This window comes from Rutilus rutilus, assembly GCF_951802725.1.
Source record: "Rutilus rutilus genome assembly, chromosome: 18".
Classification (NCBI taxonomy): domain Eukaryota; kingdom Metazoa; phylum Chordata; class Actinopteri; order Cypriniformes; family Leuciscidae; genus Rutilus; species Rutilus rutilus.
Genome location: NC_140231.1, coordinates 26,910,031 through 26,926,136, shown reverse-complemented (window position 1 = coordinate 26,926,136; position 16,106 = coordinate 26,910,031). Strand labels below are relative to the sequence as shown.

The 16,106-nt window shown below is 36.7% G+C and overlaps 1 protein-coding gene across 2 annotated transcripts in view; it reads right to left on the bottom strand.

The window, feature by feature from the left end:
* hcn1 (hyperpolarization activated cyclic nucleotide-gated potassium channel 1) overlaps positions 1-16,106 on the bottom strand; it is a 96,586-nt gene that overhangs the window by 24,387 nt on the left and 56,093 nt on the right. For both annotated transcript variants that reach the window (XM_084388272.1, XM_084388273.1), the window contains exon 4: positions 7,828-8,046. In XM_084388272.1, coding sequence (XP_084244398.1) covers positions 7,828-8,046 — 219 coding nt within the window. The remainder of the gene's footprint in view (positions 1-7,827; positions 8,047-16,106) is intronic.

The following is a 16,106-nucleotide window of genomic DNA, read 5'->3' as shown; positions in this document are numbered from 1 at the left end:
GTAATATACACTGCACCATGAAATGTGGGATATACATATTGAATTGTATTATATTATTAATGTAGACAATGTATTAAAGGACTGATGGAATATAATTACAGTATTTAATAATGTATTTAGGCTACTGTTTTTCATACAAATAGCCTACCATAGAAACCATAAAGTTACATTTTGCCATGATAGTGAGGTTATCATGATCTAAATGCATGATACTGGATGACCAATGGTTAAGTTTAATAAAACTCAAACAGTCAGAATATTACATTTTACCAAATAAAAAATGAGCACATGCAGAAACTAAGAAATTAATTGTTCAATAAAGATATTTATTTTGTTAAGGAAAAATGACAAATGTTTGAATGTTCTACCTCAGATTTGTGAAATGTTCACCAGTATGGCAAGTGTTTGTCATGATATGTTCTGACAATAAAGAGTAGGTTAAAACCACAATTAACGCTCTTGTTTCTACAACTTTCACTTAGGAGCAAAAATCTGCCTTTAAACTTGAAAGAAATAAAGATTTTTTTTTTTTTTTGGCCATATCGCCCAGCCCTACATCATCCTGAGGTCAATGGGTTTTTTGAATGTATTTTTGGTGAAATGCTTGAAATCGGGTCTGTGGTGAACACTCAAGATATTTTCACATTTTATTCTACGATATAAAATACATCAGTAATACTCTCTTGTGTTTTTCTTTTTAAAAAAGCTTTTACTTGTCTAGTAAAGGGTGATTGCTAATACAGTAAGTGGCTAAATGGGACTACAGAGATTGTTGGGAACATTAGATGTCATCATGTCGAACAAGTAAACTCATCTACTCACTAGTCCGCTTTCAGAGCCTCTTTGCGTTCTTGCAAACTATTAATGCTTTTAAAACAAAGACTGAAAGAGTTGTCAGAAGCTTAGCACTTTTCCTTTCCCCATCATTTCTTTCCCTTCTCTGTACAGGTTTTCTTTTTTTCTGTCATTTCCATTACCTTTCATTTTCCATTTACTTTGCTCTTCTTTCTGCCCTTTCTTCCTTTTCATTACCTTTTACTTTCCTTTCATTCCTTTCCTTTGTGTTAAACACTAGGCTAGTTCTGATTTTTACTCTCTACTACGTTTCGGGCAAGAGCAAAGAAGGCTAATTCACGTTCAGGTTTATTATCAGCGTGGGAACAGAAATGCTTTGTCAAGATTAGGTTTATCACCACTTTCTCTCTTTTTCCCCCTATTTCTTCTTGCAGAAGCGGTCATCACATTAAATGTGTGCTGGGCTCTGGCAGGGTTATATTAGATGTCAGAAACAATCCGCCCAGCCTGTCTGCATCTCTCCTGCGTCTCAGGTGCTTGAGACTGCCCTTCACTCTCTCTCCAGCAAAAAATAAATAAATAAATCGAAAGGTGCTTTGATCCACCAAATTGCAAAGGTACCTGCTCAGGAGGATAGACTGCGGCGCGCTCATGCGATGGGGATGATAATACAGATATCCTAATTTGCATGAAGGGAAGATGAGAAAAGGCAAGATGATTTGAGGTCATAATGCCTTTTATTATTCTGTCCCTTTGACAATTAGAATCTATATTTTGGATTTTGTTGAAGTAACAAACATACAAAATAGATCATCTGTATGCATGCCCACAAACTTTCTGATTTTGGCCTCAATTTTGCCAAACAGTAATTGCAATCGACAACGTTTAATATTAATTAGCAATACTAAAATATTTATGTTTCCTATCATAAATTACATCTTAATCGTGCATGTTCAGGTTTACTTATAAAATATTAATGTGCGATAACAATCTAATTATTTAGCATTACCTTCATGTCATGATCATACAATCAAAATGACCTTGAGCTTGCTGTAAATAAATTTCCTTTATCGCTAAACAAAACAATGCCAACATCAGTGCTGTGAATATCAACTATAGTCAATGCTGTCAATCATGACCAAAGCCCTACGATAGATGCACCTGGCTTTAGCATCCAACAATCAACCCACCTGTTTAACCTTTCCATTCAATCACACAAAAGCCTGTATGTGTGAAGCACTTCATAACAAGCCTGCTGATCTGACAAAGGATTATATGCCGTTTTTGATAGAATATCCTTGCCTCGCTCTCCTGCTGTGGAATGCTATGTAAATGCCAGGAGATAATGGCTGGGTTTATTCCTAAACTGGTCTCAAAAATAACATCAGCTGAATAAGGTGAACCTTGACCTCACATGAAAGTAACTTCTCCTCGAAACGCTCTCCTGCTGATCGTCTTTGATCTTGCACTTTGAAAGAACTCTTCCACTCATACGAAGCTCCCTGCTCGGCACACAACCACGTGTCGTGGTTCCTCATGGGTCTGATCTCATCCATGTGCTGGTTTGATCTACTGATCATAGGAGATCTTCTACTGCAAAGCCACAGATGAGTGGACTGATGAGAGATAAGGCTGTGGGAGCGTGGTTATCTTCCATTAGTCGGTGTTCTTATGCTTGTCTTTGCAAATGGAACAACGGATAGAATCTAAATGAGTCAGACAGTGCAAGAGCTGAGCTAGAAAAGTCTTCATCAGATCTGTTATAAAACCACTGATAACAGCATATGCCCCGATTTATTTATTTGAAATAATAACTTTATTTATTTGTATTTATTATTGTTATTTCTAATGTATTCATTAGTGTGTTTTTTTTATTATTTTTATTTTGGCCAAACTGTAAGGCAGTATTGCATACCTTTCTGGAAATGGTAATCCCAGAATGCATTGCTAAAACCTCAGTGAAAAAATTCTGATTGTGAGAGTCATAATGAGTCAAATAGTTTTATTTAACAGTAGTGAGAGGAAAAAAAAGGTAAAATTACCAAAATTTCAGTAGTCCGTCCGTATACCAGGCAAATTTCTTGGTTCTCTGTAACAATTTTGGTACCACAGCAAAAACTATTGTAACTGATTTATTTTATATATTTTTTTAACAATTTTAACAATAACAATTTAAAAATTAAATAGGCTATATTAAACAAATTAAATTAGTTAATTTTTAATGCTATTAATGATTGTATGTAAATAATATATTAGCATGTAGCCTACAAAAAATGTTAGTTAAAGGTATAGCGGAGGATTTTCTTTTTCCGGGTGGATCATCAAGACTACACTGTAAAAAGTGAACAGAAATGAAGTTTTCTCAACTTAAATTATCACGTTTTTCACGATAAAACGTGATAATTTAAGTTGAGAAAACGTAATTTCTTTAGGTGTTACCAATTGAAGTAATTTTTTTAAGTTGATCCAACTGTTCACTTTTTACAGTGTATTGGTCCTCCTAAGTGTCAATCATTCTGGTGATTTGTTTACGTGCACACGATTCACACGATGGCATGCACTCAAAACAAAGGTTGGGCTTCCCACTGATGCCTCAGTCGCGAAGTTTCTACTTGACAGGTAAAGTTTGGCTTGCTATTTGGAGAAATCCATTTAAAATCACTGCTAGTAAAAGTTAATGTAAGCTATGATTAGCTTGTGCATGCTCTCTCGTGTTCACGTTTAATAGGCGTTCCCTCTCGGGAGCAGGTAGAGTGTTGCGCATGTGCATTTTTTCAAAAAGTGGAGAGGGCGGTTCTTTTCTAAAATTCGGGAAAATCCTCCGCTATACCTTTAATCAATGCATTAAAAAAATGCATACAAATTTGTAATACTGTATATAGCTTATATATAAAAAAGAAACACAGCATCGTTGCACAGCATCTGAAACGCTGTTTTGGTCATTCTGAAATGCCCTGTCGTCAAAGTGTTTATGAGGAAGTGACGATTTTGTTCTCTTCAACTGACTGGATGGAAACTGTGCATTATTCGCAAGTGTTTTATGCAATATTCAAATTTTGTGCATAAGGTAAATTCGCAACTTTGGATGGAAACATAGCTAATGAAGCTGATATCACTTCAGCACAAGCTCACTGACTGTGTGAAAACTGTTTATAATCGTGTTCTTGCAAACTATAATAACCCGAACTTTCAGGGAAAAGCAGCCGGCTATCAGCGGGTACAGGATTGACCCGGTACTACCGGAACTGCCAATAGCCTACTACAGAAAGGCTGGTAGGTTTAAGTTTTTAAAATTTAAGTAGCCTATAGACTCGAATACTGCTACTTTTGACAACGCTAATAGACAATGTACAGCAAGGCAGTTCACTAGGTTTTGAAAGTTTAACATCCTAGTTATCCAGGTTGATTTATGCTTGTTAGTATTGTCTTGGTGTTGGGATAAGTCATGGTAGTATGTAGATTTTTTCATATATATATGTATAAAAAAAAAAGAAAAAAAAGTTGTATTATTTTATATGCTACTTTAATTAGCATGCTGTGCTTTCGCTGTTAAGTTAGTTAAACAGCCTGGTTGGGACACTAGCACACCAGTATTCAAAATAAGTCCGACTGTATGCTGGTGACCAGCGATGCTGTTGTTCTCGGCAGTATAGGCCAGTGACATTGGCTTTGTCATTTGACCTCTGCTGTTTATATATAGTGACCACTGAGAAGCCAGTTCGATATGAATGTATTTTGCAGATCTCTGGGCAGGGGAGCTGTATCTAATATCCATTTGCAATGGAGCCAGATTTTAATTGGCATTATGGCGGGATTAAACCACAGCGGTGACATTGCGATTCTAAGTGAAGTGTGTAACACTGCTCTTTGTGTCAAACGCTACACGGCCACGGAAAGGTCAAAAAATCATATTTAAATTGAAGATAAGAGTCCGTGCTGGGACAGGCAGAGATGTAAAATTCATAGAAGCCTTTTGTCTGCTTCAGACCGCTGTGTCATTGTCGCAGTGAAGGTGACACCAGCTCCGTGTGCAACTCAGATAAGCCCGTGCACAGCAGCCATGACAGGGAAATTGATGGTACGCATGGCCCATGGATGTGTGCAGCACCCTGTTTTCCAGAGTAAAGGAATCTCATTAGCTTGGAAATCCCACACTTTGTTCCACTAAAAGGTTTCAGCTAAATGGCTTTGTCAATCAATAAGATGTAAGGGCTGGCTGTAATGAGAAAATGCAACTTTATAAATGCAAGAAAACTCCTAGATGATATTTTAAACAGCGGCCACAAATGAGCTAGAGTGAAACTGAGCCTGTGATCGTCTCTGGATGGCAGTTGGATCCTATGTTGGGATGTATATTGACGTCATTGACGACATTTAGCACACAGTTTATTTCCTAAGGCAGCTTATAGTACACATGATGAAGAAATGTAAACTTTTGATCCAAATGCTTAAATGCATGAAATTCTTTTTGAAGACAAACAGACATTGTGCCTACATATAAATGAGCTCAGGTGACTTAATTGAGTTTCAGTTGTGTCTCTTTTAAGTATCACCTTTGTCCCAGGTGTTAAATTATTTAGGAGAAATAGAAATAGACACAAATGAGGAATTTTATGATATACAGTACGAGTTAGAGCTACGCTACCATTCAAAAGTTTGGGGGCTTTTTTTAATGTTCCTGAAAGAAGTCTCTTATGCTCACCGAGAATGCATTTATTTGGTCAAAAATACAGAAAAAAACACCAATATTGTGAAATATTATTACAATTTAAAATAACAGTTTTCAATTTTAATATATTTTAAAGTGTAATTTATTCCTGTGATGCAAAGCTGAATTTTCAGCATCATTACTAGTCTTCAGTGTCACATGATCCTTCAGAAATTATTCTAATATGCTGATTTGGTGCTCAAGAAACATTTCTTATTATTAGCAATGTTGAAAATAGTTGCTTCTTAAGATTTTAGCATTTTGAAATAACAAAATGCAAAAATGTTGTCACTTTTGATCAATTAAATGCATCTTTGCTAAATAAAATTATTGCTTTCATTCCAAAAAAAAAAAAATATTTGAGGAGAAATGTTTGAGTTAAACTTCTATACTGTAAGTGAAGTTACTGGGATCTTTTTCTCATGAAACATCTGAGAAACCTACTCAGTGGGTCAGTAACCTCCAAAGGTAGTATTTTTTTGGGGGGGGAACTGCCTAGAAACAAGCTGTTACACCTCTAAAGGTACAATCTTTCTCTGACAGTGTTGCCTATTCAACATAATTATTTTTCATTTAGTCTGTGCCATCTCCCTGGAGCACAATCCCATTCTCTCCATTCCCATATCGTCTTTCCATTCATCCTCTGTAATGGTATTAAATGGTGAAGCTGATGGCTCATGTTGGCATGACGTTGTGAGATTAACCTGGCTCGTTGAGGTCCCAGATGAGAAAACCCCTCCACCCATGGGACAAAGCAGCTCTGGCTCCTCTTGCTTGCTCCACATGCTTTGGCCCAGAGAGATTGTTTTTGTCTTTCACTTGGGATAAATCCTCTTTGAAAGCATGAGGATATAATGATTCACTACCGGTACAACAAGCACTAAAAGACAGAACGCTAGAATGAGGGATAATCTGACAATCCCTCTTCTCATGGTATCTCAGGGAGGAAGCTGCATGCTGTTTAGAGGAAGTGGAATCAATACGCGGTGGCATCTCTGAGTTGATGACTTGAGTATCACAGTACATAAGACTGTACAACTGAGGTCAGAGAACAGCAGAACAGTGTCAAGCAGCGATCGCACTCGTCCAAAAACCTGTGCAGGTGAGAATTACACACCGCTGTAGATGTCTGTGCTGGTACTGCTACAGGTATATGCTGTTTACACGTGAGACTGACGAAGAAACATGGTGTAATGAGAAAATAAAGAGCAGGACGTGTGGAAAGAACATGTTTTTAAGAGGTATTTGTTTGCAAACTGAGCAACGTCTTGCTGCTGTACTGTAGAATCAGCTGTTAAAATAAAATAATAAATAACTAAATATGAATTGTAGTTAATTGCAATCTGAGTCAATTGCAATTATGCCAGACTTTATTTGTGAGAAGAAGAATAATAATAATAATAATTAAATTAATAGTTAACATAAATTCTTCAACTTAATAATAACGTCACTTAATCATAATATTTTAGAATAATCAAAAGTATGAATTACTGATTAATAATATTTAATTATTATTATTATTATTAAGAATGATTTTAAAATGTAATGATTGAGACAATTAATTATTCTTAACCATAATAATAATAACATAATCTTAAAAATACTTAACCATAACCATAATAATTCTGACTAATCAAGAATATGTATTAATAATATTTAACTTTCTTAATTGTTCAAAAATATAATTTTTACTATTATTATTATTAATAAGAAGAAAAATGAATTAATTACCTTTCGTTTTTAAATAATCCTAATAAATCATAATCAATATGTTTTAATAATACATCATATGAATCAGTGATTAATAATAATCAATTTTGTATTATTCAAAAATTATTATTAATATTATTAAGAAGAATAAGAAAAATTATTTTATTTGTCAATAATCAATTTGGGATTATTTAAATAATATTATAAAAAATATAATAATAATAATAATAATAATAAATAGTATCATCATCATCATCATCTTCATCATTTTGTAATATATACAGCTGTGAACAATTTTTGCTTATGCAAAAAAATAATTCTCGATCTGTAGATTCCAGCCCTGAACCTGTACATGTTGTCTGACACATGTAGCCTTCTACCTATGTAGCAGAGATAGAATTTCTTTGACGTCAGATCAATATTGAAGTCATTCTTGAAAGATTGATGAGCTCATAATGTGATACATGATGATGACACAGATTACTACGCTATCATGGTGTTGTAAGATCACATGCCCGGTCCAGTGAAGTCACGGTGGTGTAAATATCAAAATAACGCGTGAATACCTGCAAACAAAGCAGCTAGGTGAATGAAACGGATGAGGTTGCGCTTACCTTCTCTTGGTACTGTCGTCGGGACGAGTCCAGAGACTGGATGAGGGCTGTGGCGTGGCCCACAAACATGGCGTAACAGGTGGCGCCCACAATCATACTGAGCATGGTGATCCAAAGGTCTGACATGCTGACAGGCGCCCTGGCTCCGTACCCGATGCACAACATGTGACTCATGGCTTTAAACAGGGCGTAAGAGTACTGCTTTCCCCAGGAGTCGTTCTAAGAGAGCGAAAGAGACAGACATGAGAAGATGACACAAGAAGGAAAGACAGTCAGTGATAGAGAAGCAGGTGGAGTGAATTTAACATGCGGGCTTGCAGGCAAAAAAAAAAAAAAAAACTGTGCTAGTATCAGTGAATCTCCATAGAGTGTCCTGCCAACTTAACCTTCATGCATGGCAAACTATCTCTCTCCATGCATCTCTCCTTCCTCTTTCTCTCTCTCTCTTTGTATTCACTGTTCTTTGTTATATGTTGTAATCCATCCATCCATATATAGCCTAGTAGCCTAAAATAAATACTAATGATAATACCACACAAACACATATATATGTGTGTTATTATTATTATTATATATATTTTTTTTTAAATAATATAAATTGCCATTTTGCTAATTTTGGTTTTGGTCTCTGTTTTATCACCCTTTGACAAAAGACCCCTGCTATTACACCATCTTTATTTTTATTTTTTTTGTCTCTGTGTCATTTGCAATGGGGTGTGAAAACAAGTGATGGCTTTGGTGTCTGCTAATCAACTCGGATTACTTCCATTAGCTGCCGTCAGTTGATGTACGGCTCTGTGGATCCCTGATGCCGGACGAGAGAAAAGAGGAAGGACACTTTCAGTCCTCTCACAGGCTATTAGTGCAGCTGATTTTAATTGAGAACTGTGCGAATAGAAAGAGACAAACTGTACTGCAGATGTACTGCAGAGAGACTGACCCTGCTCAGAATCAATACACCAGCTCATGAAAACAAGATGCTAAAGGAATTTTTTTTTTTGACATCTTTTATGTAATTTAATATAATAAAATAACTGTAAACTAGCATTTTATGAAAGCTGAAAATGTATGTTAAAATATATATAATGTCTCTAAAAATATATACAAGGATTTTACACACAAAATGTTTTTTAATTTAATAAAAAAAAAAAAAAAAAATGATATATATAATATATATATATATATATATATATGATCATCTATTTCTTATTTAATAAAAAAAAAAAAAAAGATTTTGTGTAAAATCCTTGTTGAATCAGCATATTGTTGGGAGGGAGGTCATACCAAATTTAACAATGCTCTGTTTACGTCTGATAAATTTGCTTCTCTGACTTATTTTATGTCCAGAAGCTATTTTCAGTTTGCTCTGTCACTGGCCGCTGTCAGCATTACTCGCAGACATTAGTTGGTGTGTTTGCTGAGAACACTGACTAAAACAATACACATATAACTTCCCGATGGCCTCAGCTCCTTGTGCTTATGTGAAAACTCAGAGGGATGTGACAGTCCTGTGTTCATGGATGGAGTCTGGAATGGAATTGCTGACTGCTTAAATCTCTTCCTGCTCTTTTTGAAGAGGAAAAAGTGCTGAGGAAGCCGACAAAAGCTTGTTGAACCGCTCTTAAACCTGCGCACCGCTGCCTGCCAACCCACGGGGCTCTCAAACGCAAGCCGGGACGTATCACACACGCTAGTTCTGCTGAGAGTGTTTGCCTGCATGTGTCAGGAGAACGCGAATAAAATGCTCCTGATGTGCCTTCTCTGTCTATGGGTGTATTAGCTCCAGTACTGAGTCACTTATTAATGCCATGATGCTTGCTTATTTCTTTTGAAGACTGGTGGAAAAATTATGGCATCACTGGGGCGCTGTGGGGGATGGCATCATATTAGATATTCCCTATAGCATTTTGCGCTGCATGAATCACATTAGGAACTGTTGTCAATTTACATTATAATACATTTTCTAAAAAAAAATAACAAAATCAGTGGTTGCCTGTCTATGGGGTTGCTATAGTGGTCTGGGTGGTTGCTACAGCATTGCTAGGGTTTTCTGGGTGGTTGCTAGGGCATTGCTAGATCGGGTTGCAAGCATGTCATTGCTATGATGTTCCAAATGGTTGCTAGGTGGTTGATAGGGTGTTCTGGGTGGTGGTTGCTACAGCAATGCTAGGGTGTTGCTATGTGGTTGCTAGGGTGTTCTGAGTTGTTGCTAGGCTGTTGCTTATATGTCATTATTGGTTGCTAGGTGTCTCTGGGTAGTTTTGCTAGGATGTTGCTATGATGTTCTGAGTGGTTGCTAGGTGTTTGATAGGATTTTCTGGGTGGTGGTTGCTACAGCATTGCTAGGGTGTTGCAATGTGTTGCTAGGTGGTTGATAGGGGTTTCTGGGTAATTTTGCTAGGGTGTTGCTATGTGGTTCCTAGGATGTTCTGGGTGGTTAATAGGCCAATGCTAGGCGGTTGATAATGGTGTCTGGGTAGTTTTGCTAGGGTGTTGCTATGTGGTTGCTAGGATGTTCTGAGTGTTTGATAGGTGGTTGATAGGGTGTTCTGGGTGGTGGTTGCTAAAGCATTGCTAGGGTGTTGCTATGTGGTTGCTAGGATGTTCTGAGTGGTTGATAGGGCAATGCTAGGTAGGGGTTTATGCGTGGTTGCTTATTAGCACAAGTCAAAACCGAGTTTTATTCTTGTCCAATCCTTAGATATGGCATAGGTCCCTCTTAAGTCTATGGGATATTTTTTTTCTGTTTTATTGTCTGCCAGAGTCCTTACAAAAATGAGTGATTAAAAAAATGTAAGCACACTTTCAATTCTAAAATATATTTCAATTAATATTACCAGATTTTTGTAAATAGTAAGTCATGGTTTCTAACACCTAAAAATAATTAAATTATTACACAAATCTGGTTTGTAAATGTATGTTTTCTCTATTTTATTCTTGTGATTATGTGTGTAAAACCCAAAGGAGCTTCCCGGTGTAGTTTCTGATGACCAGGCGCTCAAGAGAAGGGATCCGTCCCGTCCCAATCAGACTCACTCCATGAACGCCTACAACCTCTCAACCTCCACACTGAGACACTGTTTTAACTAACACTCTATACCGGCGTATTTGATAGCTGTGGATCCTTAAGTGGTCTGCTGATGATTAGAAGAGCCCACTTGGGAAATGTGTTGATTGGCTGATAATCCTTGTGTATGTTGTAGTGTGTGTGTAACAGAAGGTGTCACAGACAGCACAACGTAAAGTAGCCTATCTCAGAGGGAAACAGCGAGCGAAAGGAACTACGCATCAGGTGTTTGTGTGTGTCTTGCTCAGATCATATTGCTCAGCTAATCCTCATAATAGTCACATGAGACACTCCATATGAATAATCCAACATACGCCACTAAAACGTGTGTACATGCACATGGTTTTACACACACACTGTTGGGAAGCTGTTTAAAATAATTTCATATTTTAAATCGGTAAACAACAGTCAACTTATGGTTATCACGTAGTGTAGCTTACAACGATTTACTAACAAAGTAGCTAGCTGCATTAGCTATTTACAATACGCTTAGCTGTATTAATTATACTTAACTATAAACTTAGCAATATTAATTCGAAATATTAAATAGAAATAAGCTACGAGAAGCAGTATGTTACTGTGATTTTACCATGGTTTAGTGATGTAAAAATGTTACACTGGGATATAAACAACTTTTCCTGATTAGCTATAGCCTATATATATATATTTATTACATGGATTGGTTGAATTCCAGTGTAGAATGCGGTCTGTTATTTCTTGATAACAGACCGCTGTGAAGTATAACACACCGTTGCCATGAAAAACAGAGCGTTGCTATGGACGCAGGATTCTAACCGTAGAGACGGAACGGACTATTTTCTTTAGCGGAAGCAATACAATCATTTTTAAATCAATAAACTCCTTTTTAAATCAATATTTTGTGTCAAATTATTGATTTATTTGGTAGGTAGCCATGTAATAAGCGGGATAATGTAGAGCGAGGCGGTTGTTATAGCGAATACAACCCCTTCAGGCTGATTCAAGATCAGCCTGTCGGGGTTGTATTCGCTATAACAACCCCCTCGCTCAACATTATCCCTTACATAGCTGTGTGCACAGTACAGTGTTTTGTCATGCTACACATTCATTTTAAACAAAATAGCCCATTAATGGAAAAGCTACACTATTTATTGACGCTACTGAAAAATGTAGCTAAGATAGTGCTGCTATGTTTAGCTAGTGGCTCCAGCATTGTTGACACATTTACACATTCTCCTTTCACAAATTTGTCCATGTCTTCGTGTGGAAAATCCATTAATCTGTTCAACAATAGCCGTCAAACTACAGTCCCAAACATCTGAAGTTCTTTCTCCAGCATATCAGAGCCGTGGCCGTCCTGTGATACTGAACGAGCGGGCCGCTCCCCTCACCCAGCTGTGACTCTCTCAGACGTGACCAGACATGCAGTAATTGAAATTCAATCCAATTCAGCCATTCCAGCTAATCACACGCTACGTTACCAGGCCGAGAGTGTCAGAAAAGGGTAATAAGAGGCTCATATAAAGCACCTCCACCTGAGGAGGCGTTTGCATCTGACAATGCATTGTCATTTTATTAACCTTCCAAATGTTTATTTAAACATGGAAAGTGTAGACCGGTGACGGAACTAGTGATGGGCGTATTCAAAACACGGAGCGTGTATCAAACTGGGAAACAATTTGAGGAAACAAGGCTTTGTTACGTCATAATGGTTCGGAACGTTTCAAAATTTCAATGGTTCACCGCTAAGGGGTGCTAATATACGTAAACCCGAGAACCAGTGTCTATATGTTTGTTTTTTTGTATACAGTTGTTGACATTTTTAATGACACATTTGTATAATAGTAAAAATCTTATTGCCCTGAATACCAGTATCTCCACAAAACAAGCCCTACAATTTAATAAATTGGATGATCTGTTAATTACATTAATCAGATTACACTTTCAATTAAACATTTGCAATTGGTTTGGTGTTTTTATTTTGTTGCATTTACACGTCTACGTTTCTAATTAAAACTCATTTTTTATATCTTTATTTGATCTGACTATGCATGTGTTTATTTATGTATTTTCTTCTACATTAGGGAAAGTGAGTTTTGTTTAGTACAAGACCACAATCTCTAATTTGTGAAAACTGTGATGCACGTGTGTCCGTTCAGCAATGAATTGTTTCCTGGGCTCGTTATTGTCAGCAAGCAGCTCTCGCTCTCTTTTTATCTTCTGGTTTCTGCTTCTGCTTCTATCTATCTATCTCCCTCTACCCGTCTTTCTATCTGTTTTTCTTCTTCTCTCACCTTTTCTCTCCTCTTCCCTCAGTGTTTTTCCTGATGGATGTCAGCTGAACTATCTAAAGTGACATGTGAGATAAAACGAAAGGCCAAGCATTCGTCTCAACAGGCCCCTTGAGAATTGAAAGCAATCTTTTACAGGCTCCCAAACAAATCCCTGTATTATCTATTACATCTGGTAATTAATTACTATAACAAGGAGACTTTATTCAATAAAAGCGTCAACTATCGATGCGGCACATCTCAGGAGATGCAACAAAACTGATCGAAATCTAAGTTAAAGACATTAAATAAAGTTAAGCTTGATCAACAGCATCAGGCGGTCAGTTACCACAGAAAATATTTTTAACTCTTTCTCAGTTGACAATCATGCACTTACAGTGAAAATGTAAAAGTATAGAGAAAAAGATTTATGTTTTGAAATGCTGTATATTTCAGTCAAAGCATTTTTTGCGTTTTTTTTTCAAGTCGATGTACGAGTAAACTGTTAATTGCTGTAATCGACACAGATACTGTTGATGGAGCTTAACATAAACCAATAATACTGTATATCCTATCCAGAAAGTCCAAGCCAAAATAACTCTATTGTTTACCGACCAAATCACATTTTCTGTTGCTATAATCCAGTCAGGGAGTTGATCAACTCTCAAAACAGTTTAATCGTAATCGTTCTTAAGAAAAAGGAGAAATATGTTTCCAAACATCTGGCTTGTCATATTATGGTCTGCCTTTGTGGCTTGAGTATGTGCCAGAAAGACAAAGCTAAGTTTTTCATTTTATTCAGGGCTATTTACTTTTTATTAACCTGAGAGGATTAGTGATGACCTGCTCCTTCTAATTTGGCTTTTTGCAATGTTGTCTACTCTCATAATCTCTCGCAAAATGACTCCTAGTTATGATAGTCTCATTAAAATTGCCTTGGGAATTGCAGTCTTTGTTCAGAATGGAATACTAGCATATTACTCACAGAATGCATATACCATTGGAAACAAAGTAGTATGCAACGATAATGGATAAACAGTAGTGTTGTCACATGATTAAGTTGCATATTTCATTTCCAGCAAACATTGGAAATTACAGCAGGTATTTTGCATTTCCAATTTTTGTGTAAAAACCTCAGATCAAATAATGAGTCAAACAGGAATGTTGCGTCCAAAATCGCATATTGTATATAGTAGGTACTACATTTGGTTTGAAACTTACTTTGCAACCGTTAAAAACGATGTTCTACATTTACATTTGCAATGTTGTCATTACCATGTGACGTTACATCACTTCTTCCATTCATAAATCCTCTCCTGTGGCCTCATGGGATTGTAAAGTGTCCATCGAATGCGCACTTCACAATCTCGCCCGGAAGTAATAGGTCATCAGGGTACTTTTCGCCTACTGTTTTATGACCACTATTAAATTCGAATGCATTGTATCGTATGGAAGTAGTCATATTCGTACGCAGCGCATATTTTATACAACAGCTGATATCACTGCATTGTATTATTGTGGGATATGGTATTTTATGCAGTGTGCTCAAGTTGCTTAGTTGTAGCATTTCAAGATATTGATTACACACAATTTGCATAACTGTGCACAGTGTACATACTGTAGAAATAGCTATTCCGAACATAGCTTTGCTTTTATCTCCACTAGAACCATAAAAAGGCAAGTAGAAAAACAGCGCCCTCTATCCAAGCCTACCAGCAAAGTCACCTCTTTTTTTCCAATGGACATGGGGCCTTTTACATGCATTTAGGGCAAAAACTTGACTGAGAATACAAGAGGATACCGTTGGATCTTACAGTGTATTATGCCATGCATTGTTGTGGGTGAGAAGTTTAAGCAGGAAGATAATGAGTCAGGTAGTAGCGCTTCTTATTATAAATAAGCTGGAAATCACCTTTGTTCTACTGGGCTTTTCTCCTCTGATGAGCTACTGTGCAATAAAAATTCAAATGAGGCTCAGTCTTTTCCTAAAACACACACACACACTTACAAAAAGGACACACGCATCCATATTTCTGCTTCTCTCCGCCTTATCGCTTTAACTGGCCAGAAGTGTTTCCAGAAAACAGGGGTCATTTAGAGAGTACAGTAATGATATTATTCTTAATTCAGCATTACAGAAGATCAAGAGCCATATGCAGAAGATAAAGGGCTTAAGGAAGTTGTGGGCTGCATGACATTACTGGATTTAATGCATATTATAGAGTCTTGTTCTCTTTAGATGGGTCAGATGAGTTTCCTTCTGTGTGCTTGTGCATACAGAACAGAATATATCAATGTGTAGATGTACAGTGTATATATATATACAGTGTGTATGTGAATGTTTTTCTGAATCTGTTTCTGTGTGGCTGAAAGCAATAGTGACTGTTCACTTTTTATAGCAGTCTTTTTTCCATTTATTTTCTCCATAGGCTCCAAGATGAATCAGAATACAAGAGTTTGTCAACAATTCGTCGACGTGAAAAAAAAGAAAAACATGAACTAATTGCTGAACTGTTGCTAAGGAAATACTTGAATCTGAAACTACAGGACATTATTTGCACAACACTTCTTTCTGCAGGTTAGCAACAAGTGATTTTTGTTGTTGTTTTGAAGAGTCACTGAATCATTTGCTCAACAGATTCACTCAATACATTGATTCATTCAGGACCAAAATAAGTGACTGTCTTAAGGTGGGATCACATTTATCATTGTTCAGTGTATCTTTGAGGCCGAAATCCAGCCATTTCAATAAGAATCCACACGACACGACCAGGAAATTCGAATGAGGGCGAAAGATTTCTCCATTCTGATTTCGCAACTGGTTCAAGCTGGTTACATTTTGATTTGTCGCTTTGACCAAAAGAGAAAGTTGCTTGATTTGAAAGTGACTTCTTTGTAAGTCTGTCTTGAAAGGTTTATACATTATTGCTAAAAATCTATTTCTGTATGGGGAAAGTAAATGG